This window comes from Tursiops truncatus, chromosome 9, assembly GCF_011762595.2.
Source record: "Tursiops truncatus isolate mTurTru1 chromosome 9, mTurTru1.mat.Y, whole genome shotgun sequence".
Classification (NCBI taxonomy): Eukaryota; Metazoa; Chordata; class Mammalia; order Artiodactyla; family Delphinidae; genus Tursiops; species Tursiops truncatus.
The window spans coordinates 26,249,753-26,265,891 of NC_047042.1; the positions used below are offsets into that span (position 1 = coordinate 26,249,753).

The 16,139-nt window shown below is 35.3% G+C and overlaps 1 protein-coding gene across 1 annotated transcript in view; it reads right to left on the minus strand.

Moving 5' to 3' along the window:
* Positions 1-16,139, minus strand: part of SEMA3E (semaphorin 3E) — a 256,505-nt gene that overhangs the window by 39,983 nt on the left and 200,383 nt on the right. The window contains exons 5-6 of the mRNA XM_033862940.2: positions 11,364-11,457; positions 859-978 (exon numbers count right to left, since the gene is read on the minus strand). Of these exons, the coding sequence (XP_033718831.2) occupies positions 859-978; positions 11,364-11,457 (214 nt within the window). The remainder of the gene's footprint in view (positions 1-858; positions 979-11,363; positions 11,458-16,139) is intronic.

The window sequence follows — 16,139 nt, forward strand, 5'->3', positions numbered from 1 at the left end:
CATACATTATAGACCTGAAATGAACTCAAAGAAGAACAGATTAAGAGCAGCATGATTATAATCTCCATGAATTTCCTCCCATGTATATATGGGAGGGACATATTAAAGTCAATATATGTAAAATATTTTAGTAAAGAAGTCTATCATTATTTTTTTAATTCATAAATTATCTATCAGTCCAGCTCATGGAAGACCAGTTTAAGTTTTTGTATTTGTAGTCAAAGGGATCTGAGGGAATGACCTTCGACTGATATGGAATGTCAAATATTTTAATGATAAAATGCTGCCAATAATGATTATGCACTCTAAAGCTTAATAAAAAGGCTGAAAATGATGAAACCACTCACTATAAAATGATTTTAGCCCCTAGATAGACCAATGTGCCAAAATATAAACATGAATCCTTACAAAGGATTCTATGTAAATGAATGCCTAGGGACTCTCTTGGAATTTCATTTGTCTCTCAAGTACAATGTGATCCTATCAAAACAAGCAAAGCAAAGCAATCAATTCATGCAAAATTACACCAACTGACAAGAAAAAACAAAGCAACTTATTGGATGAAAGGGGTTTTCACTTTTCATATATTTGTCTTGTTCATTTAAGTCCTGATTTCTAACTATTGCTATGAGGGTAATCTGGTTGTATACTAAAGCGGATCCCCTCTGCTATAAAATGATATACATATATCATATATAATATTTTAATTCGGGAATACTACTAAGGAAAAAACCCCTGAAATTTGTGGAAACTATAAATTACATTTGTATTGTTATCATTATCAAAAGGGCAAGTTTCCCATGAGCTCTAGACTTGCTTTCAGTTCTGATTTACATATGCTTTTCTCCTCAATCCTACCTTTCAACAGGCGCTCGTCATCGTGTTCAGTGCGGATATGAGCCAGTCGCCCCAGGCTCCTGAAAATGGCAGCGTCTCTGCCCCAGTAGTCACTGTAGAGTCCAGCAAACAATTCACTACCTGCATGAAAACATCAGATAAGTCAGTATTCGTTTCTGGGTCTGATGACAATGTATAAAACCACAATTACAATAAACATATCCAGGTTTCCCATGTATACGGCCTAACGAAACAGATACTACTGCTAAGAGCATATATGGTACAGTCAGACGGCCAGGGTTTGAATTGTGACTCTGCCACTTACTAGATGTGTGAACTTGGGCAAATTGCTTAATTTCTCTGCGCCTCAGTTTCCACATTTACAAATAGGGGAATAGCACTCAGAAGTGTTGTTAAGAGTAAAGCATTTAGAAGAGTAGCTGGTATATACTAAGGCCTACATTAGTATTTGATAAATAACCTGGCTTCATGGTATTTTAATAAACTTATTTTAACCTTCATATCATCAGGGTATTAGTATTGGTATTGGTATTAGTATTAGGACTGGTATTATATGTGAGTCAGCTAACTCAAATTCTTCTTGTAGTAAGAAACTGCTTCCATCAACATGATTTTAAGGCAGGAACCACAAAGTCCGACAAAGCTGTATATAATCCAATTAGTTGTCATCTAATTTGTAAGTGTGTGGCTTATTTAGACAGAAATGACAGAAAGAGCTCATAATTTAATCAGGCAGTCAACAGAACGAATGAAGTAAGCTGCAACATGTGGCGAAGGCCACAGACTTAAATCAGACCAAGGAATACACAAACGTACGCAGGATCTCAAGCCATCGCAACATATCTTTGGGGTCAGCCAGAAAGACAGACGTTAAAATTGCTCACGAGAAGAGAAAAAACAATTAACAAAAAGAAAAATAACATAATGATATAACTAGACCTCCAGAAAGACCAAAACCTCTCAAGCACAGAAACTTGGGGTTCTCTTTTGTCGAACTGACAACAAAAGGTAACTGGTGTGCTCCTCAGTGAGTCCAGAAGGATTGCCTTGGGCATATGAGGCTCCAATCCTGTCCTGGGCTAAAATCTCTGGCCAAGAAGCAGATGATAGCAACAGATTGCTGGATATAGCAACCTCAATTTAGGGTGACAAAATTATTTTCTTAATGAGTGTCATGTAACTGTGGTCAGCTTTTAAAATATAGACATGATGAGTATACTAAAAGTATACTCAAAGTATTAATGCCTTTCTGTTAAATCTGGAATGTGTACATAGGTGTCCAAGTGGTATTTAAAGTCCTTTTTTAAAGAGAATTCAAATTAATTGGATTTCCAATTTAATAAATTTAACTGTATACTCAATTTTAGAATTAGAATTATTAAAGTTACAGGTATAAAAATTTGACCAAGTATCTAAACAGAATTAGACAAAACTTGAGTGTCATATTTATAAATGTTATTGATTAGATTTAAAAATTGTTTCAATATTTAGGAAGGGTTTTCTCTAAGGTAAGGTCTTTAAAACTTTCAAAAGCTTGAACAGATTAAATATATTTGTAAAGTTTAAAATTTGAGAAAGTAATCAACTGAGTTGTAAACAGGATCACTGTAAGAAGTTTATTTCCACCTTGAGATAACTAACAATTTTTCAAAAGTAAAGATGATTGCTTTTGTTAGATTTAGATTTAGAAAAAGAAAAGTGAGCTATAAATTGAATTTAAAAACAAGAAAACTAAGTTTTGATAAATGTTACTATAATAAACTATTCTTCATTTACAAAAAGACAAGTAATCATAAATGGTTTTTTTGGTTCACAGAACCCACTATGGATACTTAAAAACTATACAAGATACAAATAAATAAAATTCAGGTCCTTCGCAAAGGAATTCACTTTTAAACTATATATATTATAATAAGTGAGAAAGAGAGAGAGAGACAGGAGAGACAGAGGCAAATGTGGTAGAATATTAACAGCTGGTGGGCCAAGGTAAATGCTATAAATTTTTTATTCCTCTTTCAATTTTTCTTTGTATTTGAAAATTTTCAAGACAAAAAATTAAAAAAGAAGCTGTATTTGTTTAGTTCATCCTGTATATTCAATACATGCTGAATGAGAAATATGATAAGGAAAATAACAAAAACTAAAAAATAAAGATGCTTTATATCCAGACTTAAGAAAATAAAATTTGGTAGAGAAGAGTTATATCAGAGCTCTTATTTAAGCATATTCTTTGAAACTAGAAGGGGGGAAGAACGACATAATTTGTATCAAATTCAATCAGCGCTGTCTTCACCAGAAGTTTTATATCCATGTGGAAAAAGAGTATTTTGGGATAAAATGTATTCAGTGGTTAGGGATATGAACCATATGTGGGGTTCAATCTGTACTACTTGAACATAGATAAAAGAGAGTCATGCTGAATTCATTAAAAGGCCTTGGAGATCATCAACTCTATGGCAGAAATGAACGAGTTCACGCACAAAGGAGTTACTTGACTATTGAACCACCAGAGCAAGGGTTGTTCTGAAATTTTAAAAAGTTATTGTACTTGGTTATAGTTTCCATAAAAATATAAAGGCCATCTTACATGGATGGACCTGGAGATTTTCATGCTAAGTGAAGTAAGTCAGGCACAGAAAGAAATATCATGTGTTATCACTTACATGTGGAATCTAAAAAAAAAATGATACAAATGAACTTATTTACAAAACAGAAATAGACCCACAGACATAGGAAACAAACTTATGGTTACCAAAAGAGAAAGGGAGGGGTGGAATAAATTGGGAATCTGGGATTAATAGATACATACTTCTATACATAAAATGGATAAACAACAAGGATCTACTGTATAGCACAGGGAACTATTATCAAAATCTTGTAATAACCTATAATGGAAAAGAATCTGAAAAAGAATATACTGATGTAAATCAACTATACTTCAATAAAATACAGTAATAAAATAAAAAGCCCATTTTGTAAAACTGTCCTAAACAGAATTTATTTTTCTAATATGGACTGGACTGAATGTTTAATTCATAATGGGTACAAAAAAAAGATTTCTTTAAAATTTCTTAAAATATTCACAGAACTTTTATATCTGAAAATATTACTTTGGAAAAATAATCTTTATTTTAGTTCACATCAATTTTCTTGCACTTATCCCAATCTGAACACTGTTTCCAAGTTCCACTTGTAATCAACTCTACAAATTTAACAAAAAAGTTCCCCTTGCAGCCACTAGATGGAGCCATATGATACCAAATAATATACATCCAGGGCAGGTTATCTGCAAAAAGGAAAAGATGATATAGTACCAATTTTACCCAATTTCCCTTTTTGTATCCAGATAAAAGAAAATGGTTTGTAAACAATTCAAATAATACAATATGAACTGTATGACTTAAACTTCAAAGAAGCTACTAGACAGGTGCTAAAAACTATATGCTATGTAAACTGAACCAAACGTGTTCCTGTTGGAAACATTAGCTTTTCCTCAGAAGGGAAAGACTGTCCTTTCATATTTTATTATCAGTGTGAAGAACAAAATAAATTTATAGTAATAGATAATAATGATGTTTGGTAAAATACTTTCCTAAGAAAAAATAAACACTTTAATGAAAAATAATGAGAATAAAGCTTTAGGCACAAAGTTAACTAATACTAATTAAATGAACAAAAATAATCAATATTATTATAATTGATATTATTTACGGCAAATACATAGTTTCTAGTTGAAAACTTTAAAATTATACCTGGTATAGAGACAACTTGTGAATCAATATTTTGGTATTGTATAGAGCAAAAAATAATATCTGCATAATTCATATTTTCACGGATTAAAAAATATTTCATACAAATAGTACAATATGTTTTAGGTTTTCAATAATAAGAACAGAATTACTCAAATTTTTAGTTTTCTATGTCTATACAGACATGATATTTAATAAATGTATTAGCTTGGTCACAGAGTTTACTGGTATCTATTTTGATATTCTGAATATAAATAACCAATTTGACTTGCAGCCATATGTTTCATTGTTATAGGCTTCTGATGGTAACTGATGTTATGTTAATGTTAGTTGGTTATCATTAAAAAATAAAACACATCTGCAGGGTATTTTGACAGGTGAATGTAACTTATCATTGTCATGTTCAACAATAGTCTCTGTGTACAGATACCAGAAGAGTGGAAACAATTCTGCACTGGAAATCTGGCAAACTAAGCCCCCAGCCCCAAACCTACTGCTTGTGGCAAAACTGTTCGGAATCTCACTGCCTCGGTTATTTGGACAATCAGAGAGGTGTACAAGTGATTTCCTGAGGTTGCCAAGCTTTTCTGTTCTCTCTGCTGCCCTTTTTATGGTTTGTATGTTCTTTGCCTGGAATTCTGCACCTCCCCGCCTTCCCACTTCACCTCCCATTTACCTGGCCACGGCCCACTTTCTCCATGAAGCTTTCCCTGACCGAACTTGTGTTAGTTTAGTAGCTCCTAGTACCACCATAGCCCCCATGCCTATCATATTTCTCATCCTACTATAGTTTGTCTCCTGTGTTTGACATTATTCCTCACTAGAATGCAGACTTCTTGATGTGTCTTATTATATTCTTTTGTCACCAATATCCTGTAGAGCATCTGGAATACAGAAAATGCTCAATAAGCATTTGTTGAATCAAAGAATGGAATAATGAGTTAATTAACAAGTGAATAAATCTGAAACTTTTAGTGTTCAAATTTAAAAAAAAACTATGAAATGCAATAAAAACAAAAACCTCAGGATAAGATTCTGATTTTTCAAAAATGCTTCAGGGAGAAAATATCAAAAGAAAGAAAAAACTGTTGACATTTATATGAATAGCAGAGTTCTTTGAGTTTTTGTTCCTCAAAAAGACTGTATTTAATAATTTAAATCCAGGAACACAGGGACTCTACCTTCTTCTAGTATTTGTCCCCAATAGTTTCAGCCGCAAAAGACTGTGTCTACTCTCAACTAGTTTGTAGGAAAGAAAATAAAACAATCATTTGACCTTGGCGACACAAAAACAAACCCATTGTGAATAATTCTAAGTTAAAATGCGTAAGTAAAGTACTTTTCTACACAACTCCTTTTTTTACAATACAAACTCCAGTTGAAGTTTTAGTGAAACATACTTCATTGCCTTAATATTTTATCAACCTTATCAAGAGCTTAGTTCACAGATGGTATTATTAATCGATTAGAGTTTTTACTCACCATGTTGTAAATACAGATTTTAAGTGTTTAGTGAGAAAAATTCACAGTTTTTCATGCTCTTCTTATTTTCTTAAGTCTTGCTCAAGCATTTCTCCTATTTATGTTGTAAATGTCTACAAATCTGAATGTGAAACATGTTCGTTTCATGGGAAAGACATGGCTAAAGATGGATTTAACTACCTCATTTTATAACTGAACTGTATCATTTTGTTAGAAAATCATTCTACTTTTGCACTATTCCACAGAGTGATTATTACATGCATAATTGCAAAGAGAAACAAAATGCACTTGGGAGGATGAGGATGGATAAGAACGGTCCACAGGTTCCAACCTCCCAGTTTACACTCACGGTCTGTGTAGGATGCTGAAAGAAATCAGGAAAAGCAGGTCCTTTTATTAGTTATGTAGTTGTCTGGACTTTCTGTTTGTTTTTGCTTCGGCAAATAGCTAGCATTAGCTATCAATGTCAAGAAGGTGGTTTCTGACGTATGAAGGAAAAAAGAAAACTGCGTTCTGAATCTGTTCATCTGCATTTGCTAGCATCCATGACAGTGCTGAGTTTCCCTGGTGGCAAAACTGTGACATTGCTACCAGCATGGTCAAATCAGATTTCTAAGGGGGAGAATGTCCATGGGGAATTGAAGACGACATTTTTTTCCTTCTTTTTTTGAGGAAACCATAAGCAAGTATTCAAATAGCTCATTAGCAACTAGCAGTTAATGGCCAGAAGCAACAGTGAGCATGTGGATGCTTGGCATTCTGCCAGATGACAAAGCACAGCAGTCTTAACCTGGATAAGAAATTACAGATATTCTTTAGGCACAGGAACACGCTAAAGGCATAAGTTTCTACACAGTTGGGACGAATTCAAGAAACGAGCCAGCACATTCACTTCTGTTTATAGAGGTTGTCATTGTAAAGACATCCACTTTACCTTCATGTCGATGATTTCATTTATTTTTCTAACATTTATGAAGTCCTATTTTGTGCCAGAACTATTCATTTGTAATTCTGCCTTGAATACACAGTTAATAAAATAGAAACATTTATTTGTAAAAAAAAGTTTTAATGGTATTAAGAGCTTGAGATAATCACTTAAGTTTTCCCTGCATGAATTCCGACTCCCTTTCATTCAACTGACATTGACCTTTAATTCACAGAATTTGTAATGAGGGGATATATTCACAAAGGTCTCATTATGATGAATAAAAGCGCAGGAAGAAAATTTCAGCAGCTGTAAACTTTTGTAGTTTTATTTGCTATAAAATGTAACATAAGACATGAAAAGGGCAGAAAGAAAATTTTGGTGACCATGAAATACCTCATTCATGGTTATTTGTTGATATAAAATTCAGTAAGTCCTTAACTTGAAAGTATCCTAAAAATTCTAACAACAAAGCTAGCACTTTCAAAAGCAAAGTGTGAAAAGGTACCTGACAAATCAGAGTGGTTTTCCCCCAAACACTAGTAACATGTACATTAGCATACCTTAGGTACTTTAGGTATGGTATGTATTAAATTACACCTAGAACTGGTAATAAAAATCTGGGTCAGAATGAAACGTTTTAAAACAGTAGCAATAGAATTGAGCTGACAAACTATTAAAGAAATCCCAAAGTTACTGAGGGTGCTATCAACTTAATAAAAAGAATACTGCAATATTATATCAAATGTAAACTGATGCAAAAAAGTCAGTTAATACTTTTCCTTCCTGACCAAAATGACATATGACATAAAGAAAATATTTCCTGAATTTTTTTTTTTTTTGCAGTACACGGGCCTCTCAGTGTTGTGGCCTCTCCCATTGCGGAGCGCAGGCTCCGGACGCGCAGGCTCAGCGGCCATGGCTCACGGGCCCAGCCGCTCCGCAGCATGTGGGATCTACCCGGACTGGGGCACGAACCCGTGTCCCCTGCATCGGCAGGCGGACTCTCAACCACTGCGCCACCAGGGAAGCCCCTTCCTGAATTTTTATTTGGCCGGCCACCAAACCTAATAATTTTTAGTGGCAAGATAAGTCCTAAGCATCTTTCGCTGACTTGAAAGGTACAGACAAGTAATGCAGCAATTCATTTTACTAAGTAATTCATTGTTTCAAAAAACTGTTTTTAAAACCCGATTATAATGTCTTGCCTTCTTCAACCAGTTATTTAAGACCACTTTCAATGTAATATTAGTAATCACCGTAGAGGGAAAGTGTGGTTAAACATATAGAAATATTGTACCTGTGATATGAATTTATATACCACCAAGGTAAATTCTGTTAATACAAAGTGACATTTAAAGAGCAAACCTAATTAATGTATGATTTCATTTTGATTGGCTTCTAAACATATAGAACATAGCTCAGTGAAGAGCTATTACTCCTTAAATCTTGTTTCACACAGAATCATTGCCAGTTACTAACATTTCCATTCTCAATTAGACTATAAATTTTATAAAAGTGTTCATTAATCTTTCACCTAACAAATAATATTTATTCCTTACTTAGTTTTTCAGTAAGCTTTTACTCCATGTGATCTTAAGTCAACAGAATTTAGGTTAAATAAAATGAAACTTGTATCTAAAGTTAAGATAGTATAAGAAATTCTCAGATTCGTGAGCATGTTTTTTTCTTTGGGGGCCTTGTTAGTTTTATGACTATTGTTACAAATTTGAGGGTTTTTTTTTTTTAATGATGAAAGTGAATCTTAACATGAACAGGTATTAAAAGTTAAGTGTGACCTATAATTAACAAAGAAACAAAGAAGCAGAAATGGTCTAAAGATGGTCACCTTTTTGCTGGAGTCCTGTCCTAACCCATCGGCAGAGAACATGTGCGGTCATAAAATTCCACATTAATGCGTTCTTTTCCTGTCAGAGTAAGCTGCACCAGGCCTACCAAATTCCAACTCAGGTAGCTCCATTTTTTCCAGTCCAAATTCCTGCTGCTTTTTCAATTGGGTGAATTATTTCTACTTCCTGTCTCTTAAAGAGTTGCTGGCTCACAGAGGTTATCAGATTTCCATCCCAGTGGCTGCTGCATAGCCACAGTAAGTGAATGATCTCTCAAAGGTACTTTGGGATGAAAGCTAGCGGATAAATGAGAAGAATTATATTTTTATTTCTTCTCTTTGCAGGGATTATTCTATAACTTTTGTGTTTAGCTTGGAGGGCTCTTATGATTTGATTTCTTTTCTGAATAAGGGAAACAGTCACCCAGATGGCAAGCACTTCACATTTTAGCATCATATAATTCGATTTGGAAGTTCAATGAAATTCACTTGGAAATGTCCCTCCAGTAATATTTCCCCTCTTAAAAAAAATTCAATTTCAAATTCCTGGTTTCATGCAAAAACAAGCTCCAAGGAGGCTGAGTGGTGAGTGGCTAAAAAAAAATTACTTTTAACCATTAAAAGAAATGTTCAAAATAAATGGTGTTCTCTTCCAATCTTCTTAGGATTTTACTAGAGAAGTAGCGTTTACTGTGTAATTTTTGACTTTCAATACCTTTTATAATATTCTTGTGAACACTATCCCCAAATTTATTTATGGTTTGTTTGTTTAGGAAGCTCAGGGAGTATTTCATTCAGTCGATATTTATAGGAGGCCTTTTCTGTGCAATATATTGTATGGTAAAAGAAAGATGATAAGACAGTCTCTTTCTTCCAGACGTATTCAAATCTTAAACCTATGAAGTTACAAAAATCACTAAAAACATTAGAAAAAAATTGTATGAGTCTATCAAATGCATGTATTTTAACTCATATGCTGCCAATCTACCACGAATTTCTAACATTTATGAATCTGGCATTCTCCAAAAGTGGCATTCTTAAGGTTCTGATTCCTACTAAGTCCAAACTGACTTAAGCAACTCAATTCCCATATTTAAAATCTCCCCTCCGCATATTGTGTTTACACACACACATATATGAGTGAGTAGCAGAACTCAGGATATCATAGTATTTTCTTAAAAATCTTATATTCTTTAAAAATATCTCTTTATTCAAGCTCCTAAAGAACTAATCACTACGTGAAATTCTCATCTTAAAGCACTTTCAAATTATGAAGCTGTACTAAATTAAACCTTCCCTACTGTTTAGAGCTAACGTAAGACTTTTGTTCTACAAATAAATACCCGTATATATAAAAGCTCTACTTATTTGGACCTGAGTACCATTACTGCGACAGGGGACTGTGGGAACTCGGATGCAAGGCCCATCAGAATCAACTGTCTGGAATAAGTTCACGGAACGTGTTGTCTCTAGAATATACAGGAACATCTGCATCAACTCTCCGTCCAGCATAAGGTATGTTGATTACTCATCAGTGGGGAGTTTTAAGTTTTACCCACTTATTTAGGATAGGAAATCTCTACTTGTTGTTTTACATGTTTTCGTTTTCTGTAAACAGGATGGCCTAATAGTAGCAGATAACTCTAAGTGCTGCAAATGTAATAACAGAAGCTTGTACATCTGTACCATATATCTATCAGAACCTCTCAACACTGAGGAAACAGAATGATTCCTAAGAGCACCTATGTGAGGTGTCAGGGATTGCTCCCTTCAACTTTATACTTGGCAACTCAATCAGCTGTCTGTACCATAGCAGTGCTGGAGTATTTGATAAGGGTGTTCCATTTTCAGTCCCAAACTGTATTAAAGAAAAAGGATTTTTCTGAGATTTAAGTGAGATTTTCATGTATCTTGACTAATTTAATTGAAAGCCAATTGAAATCCAGATCAGACATGGCCAGCTTATTCTATTATGCCAACGTGGACATAGTTTGAGCCACTCAACCTCTACGGCTTACATTTTAAATTAACAGGAATGACTTTGAAATTCCAAATTGAGATGACTCTCTGCTGAATTCTACTGACACAGAGAAAGGTACCAAGAAGAGACTATTAGAAGTTCCCTTAAAGTCACAGAGTAATTAATACAGAAAGAATTAACATATGTTAAAATAGTTTGGTTTCTCTAGCTACATTTTTATAAAAAGTATTTACATAATTGCATTTTGTGAACAATAAATGACATAATACAAGATACCTTCTATCAGGTATTAAGGGACAATTTGTGTTTTCTGGATGAGACGTCCATACTTCATAGCAGCTGCACTTATTTCAGAGTAAAATTGGCTCAGGTGAGTATGGCCTGAAATTTAATATCCATGCTCCCAGCACCAATAAATAGATATGACACAGCAATGTATATGAAGAAACACCGAAGAATCTGCCTGAAGTTTCGAAATCAATATGACTACCACCTGATGTCTGCAGCCATGATAATTACCAATTAAAGTGGAGATGAATGAGGAGCCGGCATCAAAAGGACATCTGCCCCTTCCTCTCTCAGATCTGTGTGATTCCAGGTGAAAAAGGGGATCCTTTAAAGAAAACCAGAAAAGCCATTATGTATTTGCCAACTTTAATAAGAATTTAATTTCTCAGAAAAAATACATTTAACCTTGATTATTTACAAAACAGGTATTGTAAACAGGGCACCAGTGGGAAACATCAAGTTATTTAGGAACAAACTGGATTTTATAAATAAACACGAGGGTTTTCAGGCCCATGTGGGTTTTCTCACTTCTCTCAAAAAGGATGCAGGTGCTGAAATGAAAGAAATTTGCAGTTTTTAATCACTTGATCAGCCAGTATTAGTTATTCTGAGATGTGTCAGTTAAATATTCCAAATGAATGGAGACTTGCTGGAAAAAAAAAAAAAAAGGTTAGTAAAAAGGAGACTCTGATAAACATGGAAATGGGCATTTATTCCACAAAGGCCATTACTGATTTTTTGAATAATCTCTAAAAGAAAATGATCAAATTTTCTATCAATAATTTGGAATATTTATTTCCAATGATTTTTATTCTTCATTGCATATTCTTTGTATAGACATCTAATATTTAATAATTTAGAGAATGATTACTGCATAAATAATTACTGGGATATACATGTAGAAGTTGATGCCATATTATGAACAATGTTTCAGTATGGTTTTGCACAAATGAGATTTTGAAAATAAACATTTCCATGAAAAACTACTACTTTATTGGTTCCTATTGCAATCACATAACCACAGAACTTTTTCAGAATGTTCTCAGATTGCAAAATTCTCATTAATGGATATTTTTACAAGTAATCTCCATTAAGTGTGTTATAAGTGGTTTCAGTTAAAAAAAAAAAGTAGTCTGGAAAAGTGACAATAAAAATCAATATAGAGGGGCTTCCCTGGTGGTGCAGTGGTTGAGAGTCCGCCTGCCGTTGCAGGGGACACAGGTTCGTGCCCCGGTCCGGGAGGATCCCACATGCCGCGGAGCGGCTGGGCCCGTGAGCCATGGCCGCTGAGCCTGTGCGTCTGGAGCCTGTGCTCCGCAGCGGGAGAGGCCACAGCAGTGAGAAGTCCGTGTACCGCAAAAAAAAAAAAAAATTAAAAATCAATATAGAATATTTTGTCGGAAAAAAAACCCCACTTTGCAATAGAATATTGTCAATACTGCCCACTGTGGCATCTATAAGTAGTCCCGCCCACCTGTGAATAATGAACCTGTAACCAATCCAAAGTCCTGAGGAACCTTTAAGGGTTGCATGCACTTTTCTAGAACTTGATCTGGACTTTCCTAGACAGCCTATTTACTCCACATTATCTATGCCATCCTTTTCTTGCCATTCTTATCCAACACACATTCCTCTTTCTCTCTGTGATACTCTAAAATCACCATTTTGATCCTGCCATTTCAAGACCTTTCTGGTAAGTGCAGAGCTCACCTGACTCTTATAAAACTCCAGTCTTGTTCTTGGAACTGAACCATAGCCTAGAGAACAAATGTGGCCTCTGAATCCAGAGGTGTGGCTAAACTGATATTTCAAGCCAGAAAAAGAAAAGTTTATCTATTTATACACTTCACACGAATCAGTAGAGAGAAAGAATGCCAGTAAATAATTTGAAACATTTTTGTGTTCGCTTCCCACAGACAACGGATTTGCAATGACATGAAAAGAAAATGTTTGTTGAAATGAGCTAGAATGACTGGTCTACCCAGCTAATACTTAAAAGGAAAGGGTTTCATCTAAATTTGCCAAACATATCCAGTGTTTGTTATATGGAGGAGGAAATGTTCAAGTCTATGAATGAAATACTTGTTTACCCTTTTAGTCACTGCCACTTTATAGAATATTTGGTAAAAATAGGTAGGGTATACATACTATATTTGCTCTAATACAGTCAAATGTCCAAATGTTTGCTCATAGAAAGCAGTTGAAGAAATATACTGAACTACTTTCTTAAATCAAGACTTTTGGGGGCTTCCCTGGTGGCACAGTGGTTGAGAGTTCACCTGCCGATGCAGGGGACACGGGTTCGTGCCCCGGTCCGGGAGGATCCCACATGCCGCGGAGCAGCTGGGCCCATGAGCCATGGCCGCTGAGCCTGTGCGTCCGGAGCCTGTGCTCCGCAACGGGAGAGGCCCAAAAGACTTTTGATAGCTTCAACATTCTGTGATACTCAACTTTTTGTCTCTAATGATGGATGAAGTTGATTTATCTAACAGATATAATTAGAAACTGTAAACACTAAAATTGAAACTTCAAGAGAAAAACAAGTATATTGCTTATTGATTCAAGGAATATAATATATTCATTTAAATTTAAACTGTCAAGTGGGTGAAACAGAAAATGCAAACTGTAAGAATGCTAAGATCAAGAGAATCTCAGATTTTGAAGAACCACAAAGTTAGATGAAGGAAATGAAGTTACAATTTGTTAGAAAAGTCACAGGTTTTTGTAAATATAAATCATGATCTAGGTTCCTAAGGCTACTACTGTGGATTTGTGAATTTCAGCGTGTTCCTGAGATATCAAGTATCGGACAGAGCAGTGTCTTCAACTTTCAAGAGAAGTAAATTGAATCAACTGGAAACTATATTCACAAAAGCCTATAACCCTAATATTTTGAGAACAAATAAGTGGAACCCAGGATGTATGAAGCACAACTCTGTGCAATACGTAAAATCTGTTTGAGTCTGTAAAAGGATGAACTCTTTCATGAAACTTCAAATTTGACAACTGAATACTGAATACTAAGTACTTATATATTCTCAGAGATCTACGCCTCAAGTCCAGACTCAGATGTACCTTGACTGAACCCTTCCCACCTTTCTCCAGAAGACTTCAAATATCTCTCTCTCATTAATTTGATTAATGGCTAAAACTGCCTCAACAAACAGTCTTTTGAAATAATGAACAAATTAAATTAAGCCTTTTTGCCTGCTTTTCACATCAGTATTAAAAATCCACATTTTTGAAGAGCTTAAAGGATAGACATACCTATCATTTTAATTTTTTAAATTCATGTGTTCTCAACGTACACTTACATCAAATTATCACGATGTACACTTTAAATATCTTACAATTTTATTTTTCAATTAGAACTCAGTAAAGCTGGAAAAAATACGTGTATTCTGCAATTTGTAGGTTTTTAGCCCACTAATGATTAAAAAAAAAGATAAACTATTAGAACATCCCTGCTTTAGACAAGCACCATTATCTTTATAAAAAGAAGAAAGGTCCAAATCTGTAGCGGAGACAATCAGTTCATGCATACATAACCCCTGGTTAATAATACTGCAGAAGTCAGATAATACCAAAATTGGTGACAGTGTTAAGCTGGATTGTAAATTGTGCTACGTACTTCTTAAATTTGAAGACTACACTATTTCTAACAAAATAGTGAAGAGGTGCTTTGAACGCTTGAAAGTTCTATAACTTGTATCTCATCACTTCGCATAGTCTTCTTTGACCCTGTCCCCAAACCTGACTAGTTCTTTTTTTTTTTTTTTTTCGCAGTACGCGGGCCTCTCACTGTTGTGGCCTCTCCCGTTGCGGAGCACAGGCTCCGGACGTGCAGGCTCAGCGGCCATGGCTCACGGGCCCAGCCGCTCCGCGGCGTGTGGGATCTTCCTGGACCAGGGCACGAACCCGTGTCCCCTGCATTGGCAGGCGGACTCTCAACCACTGTGCCACCAGGGAAGCCCCTGACTAGTTCTTAAATGAACATTTCCATTATTAAATTAAAATGTCACTACATAGAACAGGAAGCTCTATATTTATTTTTATTAATCAGAACATATCTTTCTGCAGAAGTATAATATAGGTGCTGTCAATATTCCTTATTTAAATCACTGGATGCCTTAAAAACAGTAATACCGTCTCCCTGCTTTTTACTTTATTTCTGATTACTAAGTTAAATGAAACTGTTAACAAAAATATGTTGCCTGGTTTTTAGTAAAGGCTATTATGATGTTATGACTAAAATAACATTTGATAGTAAAAGCCAGTAAATGGTTGACATTTTTTACGTGAGTGACTTGAGAGTCTAAGTATGGCTATGATTACACACAGCTTTACATTCCTATTATTTTGAACTCAGCCTCGTTTGTCAGTTGAACTCAACTGTTCATTTGTCTGTGATAAATCAGTGACTGGCCTCAATAAATTTTATCTGAGCACATTACGTGCAGTCAAACCTTAACACATAATTACATGACACTTACAGAAGTTAAACAAAAGAAGCAAGGCCAGAAAAAGTAAGAAGATAAAGTTATCTTACACCCAATCAATGTTTTATGACATGGTAAAAACAAAAGATCTGCCTGTGGTGAAAGCTAATCAAACCTAAAAATGGTTTGCCTCTTTTTTTTTAAAAATGTTATTTACTTGGGCTTCCCTGGTGGCGCAGTGGTTGAGAGTCTGCCTGCCGATGAAGGGGACATGGGTTCGTGCCCCGGTCTGGGAAGATCCCACATGCCACGGAGCGGCTGGGCCCGTGAGCCATGGCTGCTGAGCCTGCGCGTCCGGAGTCTGTGCTCCGCAACGGGAGAGGCCACAACAGTGAGAGGCCCGTGTACCGCAAAAAAAAAAAAAAAAAAAAAAATTATTTATTTTGGTCTGCATTGGGTCTTCATTGCTGTCTGCGGGCTTCTCACTGAGGTAGCTTCTCTTTGTTGCGGAGCACTGGCTCTAGGTGCACGGGCTTCAGTAGTGGTGGCTCGCGGACTCAGTTGCTCC